The sequence below is a fragment of the Apus apus genome, chromosome 2 (assembly GCF_020740795.1).
Source record: "Apus apus isolate bApuApu2 chromosome 2, bApuApu2.pri.cur, whole genome shotgun sequence".
In the NCBI taxonomy this organism is placed as follows: Eukaryota; Metazoa; Chordata; class Aves; order Apodiformes; family Apodidae; genus Apus; species Apus apus.
The window spans coordinates 53,792,718-53,816,303 of NC_067283.1; the positions used below are offsets into that span (position 1 = coordinate 53,792,718).

Below are 23,586 nucleotides of genomic sequence, written 5' to 3' on the forward strand. Positions count from 1 at the left end.
TTTAGTGACATAAAAAAGGCAGGCAAGCCTTCCAAGAGCTTTATTCCCATTTACCTCACCCCTGGCCCAAAGGACTCTGTCTCTAAGGTAACAACTGGGCTGAACCTCCATAGGCATTCAAATTCTGGAGTCTCTGCTTAGAAGACCAAAAGATTTTTACTCACAGTGGCAGTTTGTGTATAAATTTCAGAGTAAACAAGGACCAAGTATGTTTTCAGGACAAATACTAGTTGTCCATGAACAACACAGAGACAGTTTTTTGGAGGACAGACTGAAGTCAATGAATGTGGCCATCTCATCCTTCAAAGTTCATATACAAGTATACTTGACACATGAGCACGTTTGAAGAGTCAAAACCACAGACTGGATAGGTTCTACATCCCATCAGTGAGATTATGGGTGACACAGTCCTCTGATAATGACTTACAGTAGCCTTTCTCTCCAGTAAAAACAATACACAAGCTTTCTATTTTCCTGCAGTTTTCAAGCATGCCATCAAACTAACGCACAGCTCTGGACAGACACAAAAATCCACATAACTTTAATATCCTATCATTTCAGGAGGCTTCAGATGCCTCCTGAAAGTAGAGGGTCATTTTATGAGCTGAGAAGTACTCATAAAATAAGCTGGAATCAATCTCCTTGATCCTGACTCTGACTTGCTATGTGACCCGAGGTGAGGGGTCTTCCTCTCCTCTCTTTACAGTAGTTACAATTTCCTTACACTGTGCTCAACAGAAGATGCTGGTGAGTTTGCCTAAATATTTCAACAAATTATTTTTATATTCTTTTGTGTTATTTAATGGGATTTTTCTTTCAACTGAATCTTCAATGGAAACACAATTTTAAGCTGAAATTCTTTGAATTGCCAGCTTAACCTGAACATTGTTACTTACACAGTGTTACTAAAAAGAATAATTTATGTTTACATTAGAGAATGGATCCTAAATGCAAACCTTAGATGAAAAGAATCAACATTTACACTAAATGGAAGGAAACAGGGCATTGGAGCTTGGAGAAAAGTTTATTCGTCAACAGACTCCTGAAGAGTATGATCTGTTTTTATTTTTACCAAAGAAAATGGAAGAATGTGCTTTTGATGTTAAATATCCAAATTCAGGAAAGTTTCAGGAAAATAAAAGTACATCAAGTAGGAGCAGGAATGGCATAAAAAATGTGCTGAGATAAATTAAAGGTTGTTGGCATTTTTTCCAAATTACAAATTGATTTATCAGTTAAATATAACCTACTTCAGCCACCACTAATTTCTGTGAAATGGCAAGAAAAATACTCAGACCAAGTTTTAAGAGGAGTAACTCACACTGAATCACTGATTTTAAAAGTTTTACAGTAGTAGGCAACCATCATATCTTTCCAGACACACTTAAAATACTTCCTGAGCTTTCTGACATAAGCGTCTGGGTTAACTAACATAATAATAACATTGGCTGCAAACTTTAAAATTAACTGCTGCAGAAAAAAGAGTGAGCACATAATTGCATTACTAAATGTTCCATATGCTGAGAAATGCTTCGGTACTTTTTGAAGATCATTTCTTACTACCTTCTTCAAACATAAAAAATTAGCCTACTAAATGATGTATTGCATGAAGGGTAAATGAAGAGTAACTGGGAATGCCCATAGCCCTCAATTTTCTCATTTATTGCTGGGCAGCTTCAGCTTTGCCCCTGCTTTTTTCACAAGTGTAGGCATTTGCTGCTGCATCTTGGGCACTGCTGAGCTTCATTTGGGCACTCTGCTCTACACACACCAACAACTCAATCCTTACCCCTGCCCCAAAAACTTTGTGTTCCTCAGAGGAATCCTTGGCCAACCCCGGCCCACTGATTCTGCTGGGTAAGATGAAGTGGCACAACAGAAGGCAACTCTACCATTATTGCTGCTGTGGCAGTTAGTAACTACAGCTGGCAAGACTTGTAGTGAATGTGAAGCTGCTCTTTATTATGTTCCAGATTGTTTTGGGTCCTGGCCATCCCCAGATCTGCAAGTCGACAGTCTGAGCGCAATAGTACACTGACCTAATTATCTAACTGGCCTAAAGCAATTAGGGTAGCAAAAGAAATCTTGCTATGACTTTCAGAGGAACAATAACAACTTCCAAGTTTTCATAGTTCAAATACTACATGACTTAAGAAATGGTGTCCATTAGGTTATATTATGTGCATGGACCCCTTTATATCACAGTTTTTTTAATTTGCATTCTAGCAGTGCCTAGGTATGACTTGGACTAGCTGATCCCAGGAACCTACACCTGAAAAAAGCATTTCATTGTACACCTGACTGATCACTCAACAAACTATGGATTCCAGAGAAGAATTTTACCAGCTTTTCCATAAACATGTTGTTTGACTGAAAAATCTTCAATGCCTAAATCAAGTAACTGCATTTTCATGAGGTGCTGCACAAGACCTGGCCTGTTGGCCTGTGGATGAGCTGTGAGCCTAGAGGAAACGTTAAGTAACATGTATTTGTTTAAACCCGAAGAAAGAAACTTAAGCTGGTAAGTTTAGCTTGCACTTACAAAAGGCTAAGGTTGTGTATACAGTCAGTGCTCAGGGGATGAGTGTTGCTAAGACAGAGTGCACTCAACTGTGTTGTCCACATCCGAGTGTCTCATGCCATCTGAAAGCCTGTGGGCACCCAATGCACCTCTAGGAGATCACTGCCCTTCTGGAGTGTCAGCTGGGTGACAGGTCAGATACCCCAGCATATGTCAGACAGCACTACATGCCTACATCTATGCAGGTGAGTTCAGTGTTGTGGACCTGAGACCAAGAACATACATAGCTTAATGTCATATGGTTGTGTGATAGGTGGTTTCAGTACCTCCTTCTTTGTATGTTTAACTGGAGCGTAGCTTAAGCATAAATGAAATTCTGCAGGAACGTGAGCTGAAGGAAAGACCATAAAGTCTTCTGAATATTAGCTCTTTTGAAGAGCCCAAATATACATTGCAAGAATTCTCCCAATTTAGGCCATTACGTTATAGCTCTATCATGTTTCTCCTATATAAAAAGCTCCAAAGCTCCCTGAGTCAAAACATGTCCTTCTGAGCATTCAAATTGTTCCTTCAAAACATTTTTTTTTAATACTTTGGCTAAAATAAAAAGGGTAGAAAAAGCAAGCATTCATACAACATCCAAAGTGCTGCTATGAAAGCCCTGTGTGCATGCCATATACCTTGACTGACAATAGGTCATTAAAATTTATTCTCATAAGAAGAATATGTGCCCATAACTAATGGATTAACTCTAAAGGTATATGCTCTTATAAGCGAGGATTAATTAGTTATCCATTTGGATAAGGTGCACCACTCATTTTTCAAATTCAGCTAAAAGCAGTTTAACTGTATGGTAAGTTTCTGCATACACTGGGAAGATTTTTCTCATAGTTAAAATAACAGTGCAATTAGCTCCACTACATATTTGTTTCACAGTATGTTAGATTCTAGCTCTCTTCACCAAATGCTACAATTTTAAAATGTCAAACTGCTTAACTGATTATTGAAAAACCCACGCCTAACAAGACCAAGCCTTTCTGCAACCCTATTAATTGCTCACTTTTGCAAAATTCCCATTTAAATATATTGGAAATGTGCTAGAGTAAAGGAAAGAGTAATTGCAGGAACTCACTTCTACCCAAATGACCTGGAAAGTAATAACCACGGTCACATCAAGTCCTAAATCATCAGTAGCTCAAGCATACTGCCCACCATTTACAGTAAAGAGGTCAGTTCTGATCTTCAGCCACTTCTACATCAGCATCGTTCATTCTACCTATATCACTGGCTAGGGTAAACTGAAATAATTCTACAGAACTTGAAAAGAACTACTGACCAAATATAACAAGTCAGTGCATGCTTTATACAATTGAAAAATACTATTTCAATTACTAAGCCTTTCACACCTGCAGAACTCCATGGCTATACACTGATACCCACTCACAAAAAAATCTGGCTCAATTCAGTGCAGATACAGTAGATTTCTTGGAAGATCAGAATCACACCATGGGTCAGCACCACAAACAAAAGATATCACAAGACATACATCACCCTTCCAGCTTAAATTTTGAATGAGGCAGGGCTTTTCTTTTTTTTGTTCTCCCTGAAGTTTCAACATTTGTGAGATGTACAAATGAGCCGTGATCGGCTGATGAAGTATTGAAACATTTATGACATAATGAATATGTCTGACAAACCTGCTGAAGCTGCTTTGAACAAGGGGGAAAAATGTTGACAAGATTAATATAACTTAAGTTGCTGCAATGACAGAAAACAGGAAGCCTGTCTTAACCCACCGTCTGTTGGGCTGAGTCCACGGGCTGCTGAGATCATGGAGAGGGACGGGCTGTTGTGCAGGGACCTGATGTAGTCCATGTAGGGGTTAATGTATGGGTGAGGGGTGCTGAAGGGAGATTCTGATGTTGCAGCAGGATTTCGGTGTGGGGAAATTCTAAGGAACGGAAGCTCTGAGTATGTCGGACTACTAGATAAGGCAGAAGGCCTGGAAGAAAAAAAGAAAGAAAAACAAAAAAACAGCCAGGTTATCTATAAAGTAAATACTGTAAAGGTAACATACTCATTTCTTGAAGAATGAAAAGTAGGCTGCACATGTAATAACTTCCACTAAAGTCAACTGCCTGGAAAGAAGAGGGTAGGAAATAAATTCTCTGTGCTTCTTATTGGTAACATTTATCTGACCAATTTTTAACACAAGTTTGTATTTGGTTTAATCTTTACATCCCTCAATACCGTTTCCTCAAGGAGTTCAGCAGAAAATCAGTTTAGTATGAAATATGCAGCCTCTATACCACATATTAATTCCTGCTGCAATATGGAAGACATACTGAGATGTTTGAATCATTTACACCTTCAAAACCACGTGGTTATTGGGAAAAGAGTTTTGAGAGCTACACTGGTGCCCACTTCCTTCATTTGCCAGCTTACTCTTCCTGAATGTGCAAGATTGCACATTTATTCAGCAAACATTTCAGAAAACCCAAACTTAGTAAGCTATTAAGACAGCTAGGTCCTTTGGACAGCTTTTGTCCCTTTTTGTTGATGTCCCTTCCCATGAAAGATGCAGAAAACTTGGTAGCAAAGGAAGAAAGATTGCTGCACATTTGTTTTTAGTATGGCATCAGAGACCAATGCCTTTAACAAGACCATATTAATTAACTACCTCATTCTTGCAAAGGGAGAGCTGTGGTGCCTTCTCAGGCTATGTATATGATGCTGTAATGAACCAAGCCTGAAAGCTGTGTTCACAGCTGAGAAAAGATAAATAATCTGCTGTAACCCTTCCCCATCATCCCACCCTGTCAATATAACTGCTTTCAGACTCTGCATGGAGACCCTTCTTTCACAGCATCCCATCTCCAAAGGCACTGGAAAAAGTCCAAATTTCATGTGAAGGGGCTGGAGAGCCTGCCCTTGCCAACCTGCTCTTTGGCAAAAAACAATGATTAAGCCTGTCATGCATTTGCTGTAGTCCAACTGGTTGACCCGAACTAAATGCCTTTTTGTCCCTGTTTTTCCAATTAATTTAGCATATATACAGCACAGACACAGGCAGCAGCTGTTAGAGCAATGAGGGCAGCCTGTTCCTTTGATGCTGCTGGCTTACCAAGGAATAATAAAACAAGAAATGTATTTTTTTTTCCCTTTAACATACACATGCCATGATCAATGGAGATAGTTGTCATCACCTAACAGGCCAACAAAACATAATCTTACATCTAAGCCAATACTGCCCTGATCAGCTCGGAAATGCCAGTGTATGAGTGGGACAAAGATCAAAGTCACACATTCCTAACGTGACGCCAGCTTTCCTGTCGCAAAATCCATGAAGGCTCATAAAATTTGGGAAATAAAGATATTTTTTTTCCTGTTGTGCTGTTCTCCCTTCCCTTCCGTATTCAGCTTTTGTGTGTTTCTTGCCCTCCTAAGACTTTCTGCAAGGTAAGCCTGTCCAGCCTTTCCGTATGAAATTATCTCCTAGCTCCAAAGTTTGTTAAAAAGCTGCACTCGTGTGCTAGCAGCAGGTACTCTGACATCAGAGCAAGTGACCCACACAAAGCCCAGCCACTCACTGGCATGCCTTCACTGTATTTAAATGTACCAAGAATCTGAAACCAGAAGCTATTTTCCACTGCTGTGCAAAAGAGGCACCTCCTTTCCTCGGAACACTTTTTCTCCACGTGCTTTGGACGCACCTTTGTTTTACAGTGGAAATGCAGCTTTACTCCTATTGGTACTGTGAAACCCAACCAGCCATGAAGCATTTGCTGTCTCACAATTCCTTGTCACGCCAAGTGTGGAAGGCAGGAGCCTTAAAACTCATAGTGATGTAGGAAGCAAAAATACCACAGCTGGATACCACATTACAGAGTGAATTTCCCAACCTGGCAGTGACAAAAATACAGTAGTACGGCATATTTAATACAAAAGTAACACAGAAACCAAGCCCGGATGTCATTTTACAAGTACTTTTTTCTAATGTGTTCGCAACTCTCAAAGAGTTAGAATCCCTAAGATTATGCAGGCAAGCAGAAGCCCTGGCCTTATCTGGTGCATCTCAAACAGAAAACTGTTTAAAAGCTTTTGCAAGAAGGCTGAAAGTCTCTATCCGCCTCAGTGATACACTCTTCAGCTGGCCAACAGCCAAACGTTGCTGCAGGAGCAAGATTAAGAGCCAGGCTGTCAGCTTCTCCTCCAGATCCAATGGGAGCCATTCAAGGACACCAGGACTCAAGTGCTGCTTCTCCTCATCCTCAGCCCTGCCTCTTCCTCCCTCCACTCCTCTGAGCTCCTCAGTTTTCCAAGGATGCTAGGGAAAGGATGCTGACCTGGGTAACATCATTACAGCTTAGATGCTTGCTGTCAATTATCAGAGGCAGAAATTAGGAGTTATCAGATTCCACATAAAATTCCCAGCTCTGGCCTCTACTATTCACTAATTTCTCTTCAACATCTGATTTTAACATGCTGCCTAACTTCCAGCCTCTTCTTTTATCACTCCTCTGTGTTTCCAGACTCTCCTTTCCCTACAGCCCCATTTTTCCTCCAGTCTCCATCTGCTCTCAGCTCCGACTGAGATATCCTGATTTATCCCAATAAATGTTACATATTCTTCCCTTCCTTTCCCTCTATGATTGAAGTTCACTATGAACATCTTTTAAAAGTATTGTTTAATTCCCTCCTTCAGACTAAAATGTGACTTTAGTAAAGGGTGCAGCCAAACACACTACTAGCTGTTGCTTTGCAGCCTCTTTGCATACCAATAAAGAATTACTATTGTCCCATGAACAGCAAATAGTACAGCCCAGGAGTGGCTGTCACTCATTCAATGACAAGCAAATCAAATCTCCAGATGTGGGTGGCAAAGTCCATCCCCATAATTTTTATTTCATATGTACTTTTTCCCCAGCCTTGGCAAATGGTGTTCTGCCTTGAGTCTGAGGCTACTTTGTGGGTTAAAAAGAGGCTTCAGCATGAGAAAAGGCAGGGACATTTTCAGCGATGCTGCTTGAAATTTTACACCTCAGCTGTGAACCATGGGAAGGCAGAACTTGCTCTGCATCCTCTCCTATGCAGGGGTTTTCCTTTTCAATGACATACTTGGAGCACTAAGGCTTCCTTCAGAGACAGGAAGCAAAGCAGATGCATGCTCTTTTCTGAATTGGGACCTTTGTGTCTGCTCCCAGAGATCCTGCAAACTCAAGTTTAATACAAAGCCTATTATGCTCAATACTTACTTGAAGTTGGAGGTCTCCAGGTTCGGGAGTAAAAAAGACCCACTGGTTATGTTTTATCACTGCAATTTTTATCCTGGCACATTAGGCTGGTTTTGTTTTTTTTTTTCTCAGTAACTCTGATTACATCTATACCCTCATGTAAAAGAGAAGAAGCGGGGACCAGGGCTGGCTGTGAAGGCATCTCCTCCTTTCTGTCCAGACTGCCTTCCTGCTCACCAAACTGAAGTGCTGAAATACCACAACTGCCACACAGCTTTTGCATCTAACACAGGTCTTCCTACTCCCCACTCATCTCCAGCCTGCCAACTTCTCCCTGTCCCAGCTCTGATGCTCTGGAGAATCTCAACTACTCAGCAGGAGAATGGCGCACACGTGCCGACACAGTGAGATCAGTGTAAGGGCAAGCAGGTGTATTTTTTCCTATTAGTCATGACACTAATTTGACAAACGTTGCAGAGGTGTCTGCACAGTCTTAAAAACTTACTAAGTCACACCAGCTCAGCAGCTGCCAGCTGCATCAGAGGTACGGCAAATCACAAAACACATGAAGCCCCTTATTTTTTTAATGCTTTTGCTGACCACTGCTGAACCACGGGTGAGCCCTCTGTTAAGATTTCAGTTATTACTCAAGAAAATGGTGTGACATTTTGTTTTGTTGCTTATAGCTGCAACAGATGAACTCTGCACGAGAAGACTGACCAGCAGGTTTGGATTTTAGCCACCACAAGAACTGAACACATTGCATTTTGCTTTTCAGCCCATGCAGCCTTCTTTTTTCACTAAGGAAGGAAGATCATAGGAATCAAAGTTGATGCAGCACACATGAGCAAGTTCCACATATATAAAATGACATGCATGAAGAGACCATTCCCTAGTATTATCCTGAAATGATCACTATTTTTTTCCATCAGCAGAGAGAAAGGAGTAGAGGGGCTCATACCATATACTTTAGGTTGTTTTTTGTACCTAAGCATTAGCCAGTTCTACAGTGAAGATAATCAGATGCTCCACAGTGAAGTGGAAATCTGTTTCTCTTTACCTCTTTCCTGGGCAGTAACAGAGTGGGTGAATCATGCAGGAGAAATACTGCTGTCTGGCTATGACTGGAGTTAAAAATCCACAGGTAGGTAAGCAAAGAACTTGTTGACTAGCTTTCAGCCACCCTCTCTTCTCACTGTCATAATGACAGGATTCAGGAGCACAATTTCCAGTCTCTGCCTGTGTCCCTGGTGCAGCAGGGTGAGGTGTGACAGGATCCAGATCAGTTCTGGATATTAGGCTAGAGAAGGCCCAGATTATTCCCTACCTTACCTTATTTTTCCTTTCTAACTTGCACCTTTTCTCTCATCTACATTCCTAAACAGCTCCTGTGGCACAAGGCAGAAGGAAACAGGTAGGATTACACAACTTCCTTGAATTCTGTACCTGCAAAAGGCTACAATATTTTGTGATTTTGAGCCTCTAAAACCGAAGACTGACAAAAATATAAATGGATTTTTGTTTTCCAAGATAACAGACCTGTAAGTGTCCAGAAATTTCACAGCAAAACAAGAACACTGAACTCAAATTTCCCTTCTCCATTTTTCAGCTCCTTCCCAACTAAGTCACACAGTTTTATCATACCTGTAGACATGGTAAAGAGCCAGCCCAAAATACCATGAAACTATCTTACATGGATTTACACTTGTAACTGAGAAAGGGTGGTTAGGAACTGAAGAAGGGTTTGGGAAGACCCAGTTCAGGGTGCTGGGAAGTAGCAAAGGCTCCCAAGTTAACTCCAGCACAGACAATGTACTCCATGCCACCAGATCTGAGCTGATTGACCAGAGCCAGGTGCTTGTAACAGGGTCCATCAGCATTCTGAGACAAGGCAAAGTGACAAAACAGGTCCAGGTGTGGTGAGAACCAGTCAAGTGCAGAACCAGAGAGGGCCAAAGACAAGAGAGGAGATAACATACACCACAGCTCTGAGAGGTGCATTTAGGAGAACAGCCATCACCTATCATGCAGGTCCTGAGATCAGCCAGGAGCAGGACAAGAGACAGGTGCTGCCTACAACACAGCTCAGGCAAGGACTAAAGGCCCCAGGTCAAGATTAAAAGGTGCTCCTGGGTGCATGGGGTGTGGGTGGAGGTCTCAAGTGAGGCTGTGCAAGGGCTTTATGGCCTATTAGTGGACTCAGGGTCCTCACACTGGGTTCCTTTGCTTTGGAGTCCTTGAACTGCTCCAAGGCATGACAGAATATCAATCCACCACACATTGTCCCTGTTCTTGCATCTCCTGCAGCTGTGAAAAGTACAGCAGGCCCTGGTGGGTACTGTGACTGTACTTGTCAGAGAGCACTCTCCAGTGTTTTGTGGAAGCAAATATAAAGCCACTGAGGACAGCCACAAAGGTCTATGTCATAGGAAAATCTCAATGAAAATGTTGAGATTTTTTGGTGTTAGATAAGTAATCTGTCATAAATGGTTACCAAATAGCTTTAAGCTGTACTTGGGCAAAAGCCTCTTCTAAGCACAAGCTATTTAAAAAAAAAAAAATTAAAAAATTGGGATTTAAGCATTTCCTGATTTTAAAAGAAACTGTAACCCCAGGACTGAAATTTTAATGCCAAGTTTTGTCCTGATAAATTTTTAAAAGGCTCTTTTTACGAATCTGTTGAAAAATACATTTATATTGAAAACAGCAAGTGATACTTAACTATAGCATTGTAAATATGACACTGAGCCAAGGTTACAGATGGAACAATAATCTATCTCACAGAACAAAGATTGTGAACTACATAGGATGAAATATTGTAATATATCCTAATTTATTATTGCCTTTTCAACCATCTTGTTATATTGTGAAAGTGTCAAAGTTCAAACCTTGATATTTAATCATTTAACAGTACGTTATTCAATGCTGGAGCAAACACTGATAGCATAACTCTCACACCAGTAATATCCACACTGTTTCTCTGATTCCTGTTTAATTCAGCCCTGCCCAGAGAATTGAAAAATTTTAAACTCATTAAACTGCCTATGATCCCATTCTTTCTTCTTTTTCTGTTTTTCTGCAATAATCTCCTGATGGCTTCCCAAAAACATAAACACTTTTATTTCTAGTAGATCCTGGAAGATGAACAAACAATAAAGACCTCCTTTTAATGTAGTGACTCCAATTAGTAGTAGTGACTCCTATTTTAAAGCACATGGCTTAATTTATTTAGTAATATCTCCCATGTTAAATATTTGAGTACTGTTAGCTAAATGTCATAGATTGCTTGTACAGATTGACCCTTTGGCACCAGCAGTCAACAACTAGTTAATAAAAGGTTTTTATATTACGAAAGCTTAGCACTAAGAAAGTAAGGCTTGCTTCTAAAAAGTCAAGTGAGAAAAATTCTAATCATTGTGATCAGCCCAAATGACAAAGTTACTCCTTACTGTTACAACAATGTACGTGGTTGTAGGTGCTCGACAAATCAGGCTCAGGCAGCTACCTATACGCCTACATGATGCAGAAAAATCAGGAGTCAAGTAACCATCCTGCTTCTCTCAAAATCTTTGCTTGCTATTGTAGGATTCAACTCCATTTAAATGGCAATCAGTGGGGCACTGTCCAGTCACAGATTTAGCTGATAATATCCGTAAGTGATCATGGGTGGACATGATCTTCATAAACACTAAGTGCTGACTGAGCCAATTCTGCTCTCCCCAAGAGCCACCTGCAAAGCTTCCGCTGACTTCAATACAAGAAGAGTAAGATTAGCAGTGAGTATTTTTAAAATTTGATTCAACAGTTCCCTTTCTCTTTGCACTTCTAATTGAATTTGTAAACAATCAAACCCATAAATATATAGCATGGGAAATCAATAATATCTTTTAATACTTGATTTTTTTCTTCAAATAGGCAGTTCATTCCCCTAAAATAATTTACTGCCTCAAAGCTGCTACACTGTATTCCTGGACTTAAGAAAACTAAGCAAATTATTTTGAAATTCTAAAGAATTAAGAGTTAATTGCATCTGAAGAAATGTCAGAGCATACTTCATGTAAAAGAGCTGAAGTGCTCTAAAGGTAAGCACTGTTAACTGTATTTTCTTAGTGGTGCACACGAAGAAGAGGGAAAACAAGACATGCTTAAGTCCTAATATGAGAAAGAATGTTTATTTCCTATACTCTTTGCCATGTTTCAATACCTTGTCAATATTTTGCTCACTATTCCTGCAAAATTCAGTCATTATGGGGAAGTAAGTCACAGAATTGGATTTGGTAGCAGCCTTCCATTCAGCAGATATATGCACAGATAAATCATGAATGGATCAGTGCCTATGTAGTTCAGGTATTAAGAGGAGCTAGATCACAGTTTAAGGTACACAGGCTCTGCTTTGGTTTCTATCACTTATCTGCTGTGCCACCTTGGACAAGTTTGTTGACCTTCTCAGAAAGCATTTGGTATCTACAGCTGAAAGGTCAGACTATATTATTATATTTTCTCATTGAGGCAAGGACAATGCCTTACAAAATGTGCACAGCTCTGGAATGTGGATTCCTGAAATATACAAGTAACTTCACTGAGTAACAAGAAAATGTTTCTCCCTCATAAAGTTCTAAGTTATCGTTTCAGGAAAAAGAAAAAAAAAATTACACAAATGGCTGCACAGAGATGTTCCTGGTGCTGGAAATCATGCACGACAATTAGCTGATGACCCGCAGCAAAAGAATATTACTCTGGTTCCCCTTTCCTTCTTTGGGAAGTGTTAACATCATGTAGTTACAGTTAAAAATTGACTACATTAATCAAGGCACTAAATCCTTAGTCAGTGACTGTATTCCTATTTTTCAAATGATGGACTGCCTGAACGCAGATCTAGCTTCTTTACATATACTCTCTGCTACTTGTAATACCTCATAAATAACCCAACCATCAGCTTGCAGATTCCCTCCAGAAGAGTTTATACTATAAAAAGCAATTAATATTAATTCAATTATTTACATTTTGTTTACATAAGGTCAGTCGCTACACTGATGACCTTCAGCCCACAGTTAACACCTGAATTGACTCTAGTGAACAACTGCTGCTTTAGAGGTAAGTGAATCAAGGTATATTCATTTAATTGCATGAGTCTTGCCATGCCTTCCTTAAACGTGTATGCAGATACAGTTTTGACAAATTTGGGTTTTCTTTATGAAAAAGGCAAATAAAACCACATACTGTCTCCCAGTGTTTCTCCAAGTCAAGCCCAGGCTTGGTTCTCTTCACACAACGGTAATCTCACAACAACCTGCCTCTCCTTTTCCTCTTCCTTCCATCTTGCCACCAACCATTGTCAGTGCCTCCCGACACTGCTCCAAAACACTGTCCACTTAGCCTCTGTACACAGAGCACCCCAGCTTGCATCTCCTTCCTCCAAAACCTTCCCAGGACTGCTGCAAAGGTATCAGTGACTAGGGAAGAATTACCTGGATTTACTCAGCAATTTCTTTGCTTGTAAAAAGTGTGCAAACACCCAAAAACGTGACTGATTGTAACTACTCCCTCCAAATGCCACTTGCCTTTCAGGCTTCTAGCAGACGACATCTTGCAAATTTTGCAGCAACTGTGCAAGCTCCTACTGCCCCCAGCTACCCAGCTGGTGGCCATCCCCATCCAGCACAGGCAACACATCTCTGCCTCTGACTACTGCAGTGCCTGGTTTCAGTGAGTCAGAGCGAAGTAGCCAGACTGTAAGCGGGGCAAAGGCACACCATTTAACCCTGAGCAGAGGCAAGGGATAATCTTCAGGGCGAGGAAAACAGCTGGGGCTGGTAAACCCTGAGGCCATCAGAGCCGACTCACCAGAGTTCATCTGCCAAAGCGGTCTGACCATGAGCTCTTCCTGGCAGAGCTCGTTATATTTGCGCAACACTTGGCAGAGCTCTGATCCTGCACAGAGCTGTTGGACATTACAGCAATGTAAACAAGAAATAAAAGTGATGCTAACAAGATACGCTGTGATTTCCATCACTTCCTTCTGCTAGAGACTCACCAAGGCATTGCCCTACTTTGCTCAGTTCACACCAACCTCTATGAACTGTAAGTAGAGTGAGACCTGCATAGCACAACCCAGTCTCAGTACTGGTAAAGTTTTCCTCCCCTGTCTTCAGCTGGTTCCAAGTCTACTTACTTGTGGTCAATCATATACCAAGGATAACGTATCAATGCCATATTTGATGCAGAACTCATCATCATAAATATAAAACAGATGCACAGGACAAGCTAATGTTACTCAAATAAGCCTTGGAAACATGTTGCTACATACTAAAGGGACTGCCATGGACCTCCACATACCATTCCCTCTTCAAACGGTGTTGCCGCACAAAGTGCAGCAGGAAAACCTAAAAGATCTAGAGCAGACTCCTTATCTGTTGTTAATAATAACAGAGTGGACACTGAAATTACCAACTACATTGCCACAGCAAACTTCCCTGCTCTGCAATCCTCTTTTGATGCTCTAGAGGTGGTCCCATTTGCTATTCAGATTTTAGCCTCCTCTCAGTTACAGGCAGGGCCTGCCATCTCTTGAAGTGCTTAACCACAGCTGCACCATCATATACATACTTGAGCTTAAATAAATCCTGATGGCATTCATGTACCCTTTTCTTCCTTCCCTTTCCCCTTCCTCTCCTCCCACAAAAGATTGGGTCAGAGGAGTGTCAGAAGCTTTCTCACACTTAATACCGTTAAGTCAGCTAATTGAATAAACATTTGTTTAACATTTGCTCCTATTTCACTAATGCACTGTGAGAATGAGAAGAATTTTATTCCCCTTCTCCCCCATCCTCCCCCTTCCTCAGGAGTGCCACTAGCTGTTATCACAGTGACTAATGTGCTGTATGTGGCCATTATAGTCTTCAACTCTGAAATTACACCCAGGATGAACGATAGGCTCTGCCTGTATGCTGATTGGAGTTGGATGATGATTGATTAGAAGAAAGTCAGACTACGTAGCCATGCAAAAAGAACTGCACTAAGCCACAGGCTCAGACACTAAAGAGCATTTCACCAGTGGCTTCAGAGCTATTAGATGTTTTCATATGAACATTTCCCACATCCAGGTTTGCGCATTTTATCTTTACTCTTTCAAATCCTGAAATTGCTTGGATAAGAGGGTTTCATATATATATTTATACACATTTCTAAGAGTAGCCTGAACTTTTAGGGGAAATAGAAGAGGCTTTGTGTCAAGTACAGCTAAATCCAGCCCTTCTATATCAAACCCCTGCTAGAAAATTACTGTGCAGATGATAAGGCTCAAAGATATAATAAAAAGTGACTCTACTCAATTTACACTGCAATATTGGTATGACTGAATATTTTTCATTCAGGTGACTGATAAAATCACTAAACTGTATTGCAGATAAATAAAGGAGGCTTCTGTCAAGAATAAACACCATTAATCATGAAGTCTCACCCTCTGAGTGGCTGTGCTATGCAACTGCACAAACGCACCATCACAAGTGGCATGTGACCCAGTGCCTCCTTTCTTCCCCTGGCTCCCTGGTGACGCTGTCTCCTTAGGAAATATTTTCTCTCTCTTTTTTTTTTTAACTGCCTTTACAACATTTGGAAGTCCTGTAATCTCTCTTCCATTCGAGTTTATGTGCGATTGCAACTGAAATCTAAATTTCAATAGCTAAATTCAGTGATACATTCAGCTAAAAATTGATCCTATGAGACAAAGTGAACCAATGCAGACTGTGGCTGTAAGTAAGAAGTCTATATTCAAACTGGTGAGGATGAGATCTAAAGCAATTCTAAAGCTGAAACCCGTAAAGGAAATTTTATCAGCTCTTCCGAGTCCTCTTTCCCTTTTCTCCCAAAACCCTCATTTTCTTGCCAGTTTTATTACTTAGACTCACTGTTTTCAAATAGGTGCCGAGTTGCTCTTTGAACGTACAAATATGTAATTTCTCAGCATCGCAAATCTAGCTGAGCAGAATAGACGGGGTCTCCTTTCGAAAAAGCAACTTGCATGCCAAAACTGGACATGTGCTGAAAGAAACTGTTACCCAGCAAAAGCACAGTCATACAAAAAAACCCAACAAACCAACAAAAAACCAGACAACTTAGGTAACCTTTTTGTAACCTGTTTTAGAGCAAGTGATGATTCAATAGTGGGCATGTTATTACGATGGAATGAAGCAGTGCCCTACACACTAATGAGGTTAAAAAATGTAGTTAGGTCTTCATGTTAAAGGCACTTAGCAAGCAGTTTGCTTGGCAAAGACCAACTGTGTGTTGGAGCAGAGCACTAATCACACAGGCAGGAATCAAATCGACTGGAAGAATTAGGAGACTTGCGGCCCCGAGGAATGTAATTCATGCAGAAAAGCAGTTGTCAGAGTGAGGCCAGGGAACTGTGTGGGAAGAAAGCAAAATAAACAGCTCAACAAAGAAAGCAAAGACGCTCAAATAGTGGCTTTTCTAATGCTTGAGTACACTGAAACTTCAGTGGGTGCATATGACAAAAACCTCATCAAAGACGACCTCTATCAAAGCAACACACCGGTGAATGGTGCACTGGTTCAAAAACACTCGGAAAATGCCTGAAGGTCTTTAAAACCCCTGAAGTCGTCATTATGTGCAACAGAGAAGTGCAGATACGCACTGAATGCAGGACTGGGAGAAGAAGAAAAACATCCAAATGGTACACAGCTAAGAGAGTTGAACTGGCTTCTGCAGTTGCTCCTGATTCCTCTTCTTTACCATGCACTAGATCAGAAGAAGACGCAGCCTGAATGGCAAGAGCACTCCTGCCTATGGGCAGCAACGCTCTCGGATCCACTCCCGCAGCGTGAGGAGCAGATCACTGCTTCCACCAGAGGGGCGACGTGACCAGAGAGAAGATTCTGATGCTGGTCCTGAATCTCAAGAAAACCCATGTGGTATTCACAGGAAGTTTTTCTTGTGATGGGTATGACGTGACAATAAAAACAAGCTTTGAAATTGACTGAAATATGAATTTTGCAGATACTCTGTTCTCTCTAGAAAAGTATTTTCAACTAATGGCTTTTTACTCCCATAATTTAATGTTTTTAATTTTTTAGAGAATTAAGCTTTTAGCAGTTTTAGTATTTAAGTACCTCTCTCCTAATTTCATTCATTCACTGATAACTTTTCTAAGCCCTCTCCACCTTGCACTTAAGAACCATGCTCACTATTGTTCCAGCAAATTTCAGCTTCTCTACTTCCCTTCACTCCCTCCTCTCGCTAAGGCAGGCATTCCTTCTCCTGGCAAAGCACTAGAAAAGCCTCTCACATTACCTCAAATGAACACTCTTCCCAATGGCTGTTCTGTGATGCCAAGAAACGCTCTTTTTCCAAATTCAAAACCAAAGCAAAACAGACCCATCAGCTTTAATTTCCAGTGCCTACTGTAAGTCGTGTCCACAATACTACAGAACTGGGATTTGAGGGAAGAGGGAAAGCTTTTCATCAATTCTAATTTTATATGCTAAAATAAAATCGTCACTGTTTAAAACAAAAGCAAGTTGACAATAACACATTGCACTTGCTACCAAAATATGGCTATGAAGGCAACATTTGACTAAAATTCTAACTTTGAAGGACTACAATCTTGACAGAAACAGTGATGTGAAGGTTCAGCATTAATCATTTATGTTGAGATATGACTAGATTTGCTTCACATTTCTGTACTAACATTAGCAGACAGCCCAAAACTGATATTCACAAGGATTAGTGACTATTACTGAACAGAGAAAGCACCAGATAGAATTTCTCACCTAACACTACTATTCGCAGCAGAAAACAAACAAACAACAACAACAACCAGATGTACAGAGATTTCTGTACAAAATGTTATGTATATATATTTCTGTATGAGATACACAGATCAGTTTCTTAAATGTCTCTTTCCCCACCCCCACCTCCCCCAACAAATCTGTGATTTGGGGAAGAAAAGCCATTTCTAGAGTGCCCCTCAGTGGCAGCACCATATGTACAGTACACGTGTGCTGTAAGCAAGACTGCAAGTCAAGGAGTGACCCTATGAAAACAAAACAGCTACTGAGCTTCTCCCATCCTCCAAGCATGACTGCAAATAGCAGACAAGCCACAGATCAGCACCAACATCTATGAGGGCAGTAGGATTCACAAGTATATGAAGCACAACTTATACGAAAGTTGAATGCTGCCAAGATAGCAGAGGGGAATAAAGTTATCCTGGTAACAGTCACTTCTTTTATTTTCTTTGCCAGTATCGAAGGTCCAGGTGTGGGCACTGGTTGCGATGCAACCAAATCAGAGTGGGAAAACACTCAGTTCTCATGCTGGGCTAAGGAGGTGAGGCTCAGCCAGGCCAGCTTCTTTATTTGATCCTGGAGGCACTGAAAGCCATTGTGGTTCTACGTAATCTGCAGAAGAAACAAGCGATAAAGGCTTCACACTGCTGTTCTTGCTCTATTTGTGAGCAAAAGTGGTGTTAAAAAAGCATTTATTGGGCAAAGCTGTAACCTCAAACAACCTCAAGAACCAGAAATGGGTGGGGATGCCACTTCTCCTGTAATCATAGGCAGAAATATGTGAAAAACAGCACCATGTGTAAAGCAAATTAATGTTCTGGCTGCACATTTTTCAGAGAAATAGTAAATTCAGATTTTAATTATCTGGCATAAACATATTATCTATATGCTGGAAGTTGTAATAGTTCCCTAAATAGAGAAGGCAGCTAGGCGTGCAGATGAAAACCTCAAGGGGAACAAACTGGCCAACTTAGGACACATCAGCACTCGGAGGATGACCTACACATTTCCTCCCTCAGCACCTCTGCAATTCAATCTTATCACAGAAGTAGAAACACAGTTCCCAGAAAAGGTGTCAGGATGGAAGCCCGACATCCGAGGAACGAGCACAGCAAACCAAGACTGAGGCAGCTACACAAGCTGTCTTGGTACTGCCTTAATGATGTACACCGATAGTGATATTCCAGGGTGAAGCAGAGGAACACCTGATTGCCCCTGGTCATTCAGCCCCTGCCCTCCCCGCCAAATCTGTCTACAATGTTGTTAAATGGGGCTATTTGCGTTGGTGGCCTCTATAAACTGGACTAGACTATCAATCTTTTCTTCCACGGGCCAGTGGAAAAGGCATGATAAATCTAGGCTGAATTTCAGCAGGAGATAGAGGACTGAAAGATGTGTATCTGTACAGAGATAGCCCCTTAAATCTGATATGTTTAGAAATTCTCCCTCATGTGAAATACTCCCTAATTTTCTGTTGATCCTTAACACCAGTGGTCACAGCACCTCATAAATAACGCTTTCAAGAGGACAACAGGTCAGTTCATTCCTTCAGAAGCTTTGTATTCCTGACTCATGGACTTCAGGATGTTTTCCTTCTGTGTCTAAGCAGTGTGGGGTCTCTAGAGAATTACCAGCATCCCTATAAAGTTGACTATAAACGCAGTCATCATCTCTTGCAGGCTCAGATCTACACATTCAGTGCTGGAAGGGACTAGGCAATATATCGTTGCCTGGTCTTCAATAGCAACGTCACAGGGTGCAGTTTCAGCAAAAAGCTTGTCCTAAAATAAGGTCCCAAGTCCTTCATTGGTCATGTGAAGCATCCTAAGAATGAAAATCAAATGACATAACTTTTTTCTTTAAATATTTTCCTCTATTAATTGATTACAGCAGTCACAAATGTTGGCCCAGCCTACCCTGAGGCACACAGATAAAACACCCACTGAGCACATTTGTTTGGGTGGAATTAGGGTCTTGTCTTTTTTTTCCTAGCATCATACAATAGAGGATATGCAAAGGACAGCCAGTTAGTCTCCTACATCTCAGAAGCACAGCAGACACCAGTTTGACAGCCTGATTTTTGTTACAAATATAGTCACACACATATATAAAAAATACAGTGGGTTGAGTAAGGCGGGACAAAAAGGGAAACAAGGTGTTATTTAACTTCTGTTTTTCCTTCCTTTGGAAAAAGGAAAGTCTGAACGAAATTCAATCCATACTCCAAGATTACAGGACATGATGGCTTTGTTGAGGTAGGATAGAGTCTAACTCAGGGAAAGATCACATGAGGGTACGATGGAGATACTCTGTGCTCCTACGCTGCAGAGGTACTCACATCTCTTCCAGTTCATACCTACTCTTACTTTAGGGACTTCTAATTCATAACACAGAAATCTCACCAGTTCACTTTAAAGAAAGCAAGCCAAAAAAGGAGAAAGAAGGAAAGAAGGAAAGAAGGAACGAAAGAAGGAATGAAAGAAGAAAGGAACGAAGGAACGAAAGAAAGAAAGAAAGAAAGAAAGAAAGAAAGAAAGAAAGAAAGAAAGAAAGAAAGAAAGAAAGCAATGACTGTAACATTTCAGTTCTCTTTGAAGCAAAATTTAACATGAGTGGAAGAATTGTACTGAAAAAAAAGGAGTCTGTCACAGTCCAGTACCTCACAGACCACTGCAACAAGTTTGACAGCAGCCTCTATAGAGTTGGCTTGCTTCTGGTTCACTGCACGTGAATACCACAGTCAATATCTGCTCACTCAACTAATACTGCTGACTACAGCACAAAGAACACAGGAATTTTGTCCAAGAAACCACAGGCTCAGAGACTCTGAATGTGCACTATATTTAGAGCTTGCATTCTTTGCAGCTGATAACAGAATGAGATAATAGACATTTCAAGCAGCAGAACTTTAGCATTGCAGCTAGTCTTTCTATTTTTTGGTGAAGTGACAAATTCAGGTAATGATCCACATGTTCTCAATGTTTTTTGCCCATTAATATATTTCCTACTTGTTTTGTTCATGGTTTCCCTCTCATTTTCCATCTTTGTTGAACTACGTGTAGCTCTTTCCAGTAGTTTTAACTGTAAAGATCTAGAATTGCTCAGCCCGTGAAAAATGCAAAGGTATTCACCCTGTTATGTAAAGAAAATGTCTGCATGCACATACACAAATATGCACACTTGTATACACATCTGCACACAGGGAGCACCCAAAAAACCCTCAATCATGCCTAGTTATCCCCCATTCTACAGAAAAATACTATATACAACATAGGGCCCAGAGACATGACTTTGCTGGCCATTCATTTTGCTTTCATAATCTCTTAATTCGTGCTGGTTCCTGCCTTAGGGGACCACTTCTTGCTGGCAACCAAGAATTCACCTAAGCACCATTACCTACCCAGAGATGGGGTAAATCAGCTAAGTGGTAGTGCTGTCCAGTGCCAATAGATACCTTAACTGCTGATAAACCTAGGAGCTGTTTCTCTGCAACCCATGCAAGAATCTCCAAGAATCCCTTTCACTGGATTGGGCCTCTCAGGTGGGTCTCAGAAACCTGATTCCCTTTAGCAGCAGAGGAGTGTTCCCAAGGACCACTGAGAACATCCCCTTCCTTTTCCTCCCTCAGCATTGTCCCAGGAAGCTGCCCTGCAAGTTGTTGCTCCTGCTGAGTGACCATACCATGAGAGGTGGTCAGCCAGCAGCCAACCAGTGGAAGGATGCCTTTCTCATCAAGGCTGGGGGCTGCTGCCTTTCAAGAGCCTTTCTGGACATAAATTAACCTGGAAGATCTGGGGGAAGTTTCTACCAAAGGATTTTTAACAAACCAAACCACTGTGTTCTACAACTTTTCCTTCTACATTAAAAATCTCACCAAAATTTTCCTTTTATTTCAATTGCTGTGACTTCTCCAGCCTCCCCAAAACCAGGCTGGCTGTACAAGGAGAACAAAGAGACCATGTTAACGCAATATTTATCTGCTGCTATTGTTTCTCCTTTATAAATCTGTAGTTCCTTGGCATTACAATTAGCTACTCCAGAGAAAATGATTATGTCACAAAGTATTATCCACCACAGAAACAGATGAATGATGTGAACCAAATGTAATCTGGTGTGCTTAGAGGCAATTCTGTTGACTTTCATGTAAATATGCTTGCTAAAAATGGAGATGATTTTTAGCAGTGAATCTTTATTTGATCTAGAATTTATTTGCCAGCAGAAATGAACTTTTAAATAAAATACTCTTTTCTTAATATTGCTTTTTCCTACTAGGAAGCAAGCAAATCTTTAAGAAATACAGAAGAGCTGAATTGAACATGCAGAAACTTAGCTTACCTAAACAAATCCATGTAACTGAACTTAGGTAAAACAGCTACATTCCAAAATATTTTCTTATTCTTACCAACATTTTTATTTACTTTTTTTCCTTTCAAATGTCTCTCACAATTAAAAAAAAAAATAAATTAGGAGAATCACGTATCTTTTTTTTCTACAATTCAATAATTTGCTTTGCAAACTCTTCCCAGTTTCAAATAGTTTTTAAAACAGTCTGCTTCTGAAGCTACCCTGCAAGCCTGCTTGCAAAGGAGAATTTATGATGCACAAGTCTTAAAGTAAATACTATTAAACAAATATCAACAGCTAAACAAAACACTGATTCACTATTTTAAAATTATGCAATGCTATATATCAAGTGAGAGATTGCAGTTCTGGTCTAGGCTCAGGCTTCATCTTCTCAGGTTTGTAAAAGGCCTGGCACTGAATGAAAACTATGCTGAAGTTTATGTGCAGGCATGTGGCCCTGCTATTTTACTTCTGTGAATTATTATCACCGTGCTGCTGTCACTAAGAAAAGAGGCATATGTGTTGCTTGCAGAGCCTACAACATGCATATCCACAGCATATAAGAAACTCTGAATAACCTTAACGAGTCACCAGATCATGCTACTTCCCTCTCAGAGACCTGCTATAAAAATCCTCCCAAGTATTAGCAGCTGCTTATTCTCGATGCTGCATTTCACTTCCAGGGACACATCTTCTTGGGTTCTTCCCACTTCATACAAGGTATCTCCCTGCTTACAGAAAGTACTTTAATGGATCATCTCGGAAAGCTGTAACTACAGTCGTCTTTTCATGCCCCAAGAGCTTCCCAGCCTTTCTTCTTTAATGGCTCCTGGCTAAACCTTAAAACCTGTTCCAAGTCTTAAAGTAATTAAAGCCAATTCAACGAGTGATGTTTTTCACACTGGGTGGGGCTGCCCTTCCCACTGTGAAAGGATCAATGAACAGCTCTGACAAGCTGACAGACTCCTTGCCAAGTCTCCATCTTAACGGTACACTGAGGTAAAGCAGCAGGTAAAAGATTTAAGATGCCTAAGCACTAAGATTTTTTTTTTTTTAAAGAAATAAGAGCTTAGACATGAAAACGCAAAGGAAAAATCAAAACGTCAGTGATGGGGTTGGAAAAACCTAAACATCCTATCAAACGTATGGCAAGCAGTTTCTCTCATAATCAAGGATATTTTTCAGAGCCAACGCTTTCATCTTTTCACATTTGGACAACCCCCATTGTACCATGTGCCCCCAAATCAGAGGCTGATGAAAGCTGAGTGTCTGGGCCTGACTCTCCTTTCCTTTTCACCATTGTATAACTGATGTCTGTATAAATTAGATATGAAAAAATGTATCTCAGAATCAGACTCTCTTTTTATCAACCTGACGCTGACTGCAAGCAAAACACATGCTTTGCTTTAGTACTGGCACATTCACACAGTTCAAAATATCTGTTCAAGGCATTCGTGTTAGGTACGTGCATAATTATCTGCACGTGCAGCATTCCAGGGCATATGACTACCAAACTCGGATGCTGCTAGCCTCCACCAGCAGTTAGAAAAAGAGGAGCTTGGAGGAGCGTTGATCCTAGGAAGCTACAAGACATCAGCTTTATCTTGCAGCTTCCCCCTTGCAAGGGCAGCCTCCCCTGGCTGTAAGCACGTGGGCAAGATCCGTGCACCTTCCCTTA

At 40.8% G+C, this 23,586-nt stretch overlaps 1 protein-coding gene across 4 annotated transcripts in view; it reads right to left on the bottom strand.

The window, feature by feature from the left end:
• The window catches only part of GLI3 (GLI family zinc finger 3), a 194,458-nt gene that overhangs the window by 65,113 nt on the left and 105,759 nt on the right, over positions 1–23,586 (bottom strand). For all 4 annotated transcript variants that reach the window (XM_051612216.1, XM_051612215.1, XM_051612218.1 and 1 more), the window contains one exon: positions 4,318–4,523. In XM_051612216.1, the coding sequence (XP_051468176.1) occupies positions 4,318–4,523 (206 nt within the window). The remainder of the gene's footprint in view (positions 1–4,317; positions 4,524–23,586) is intronic.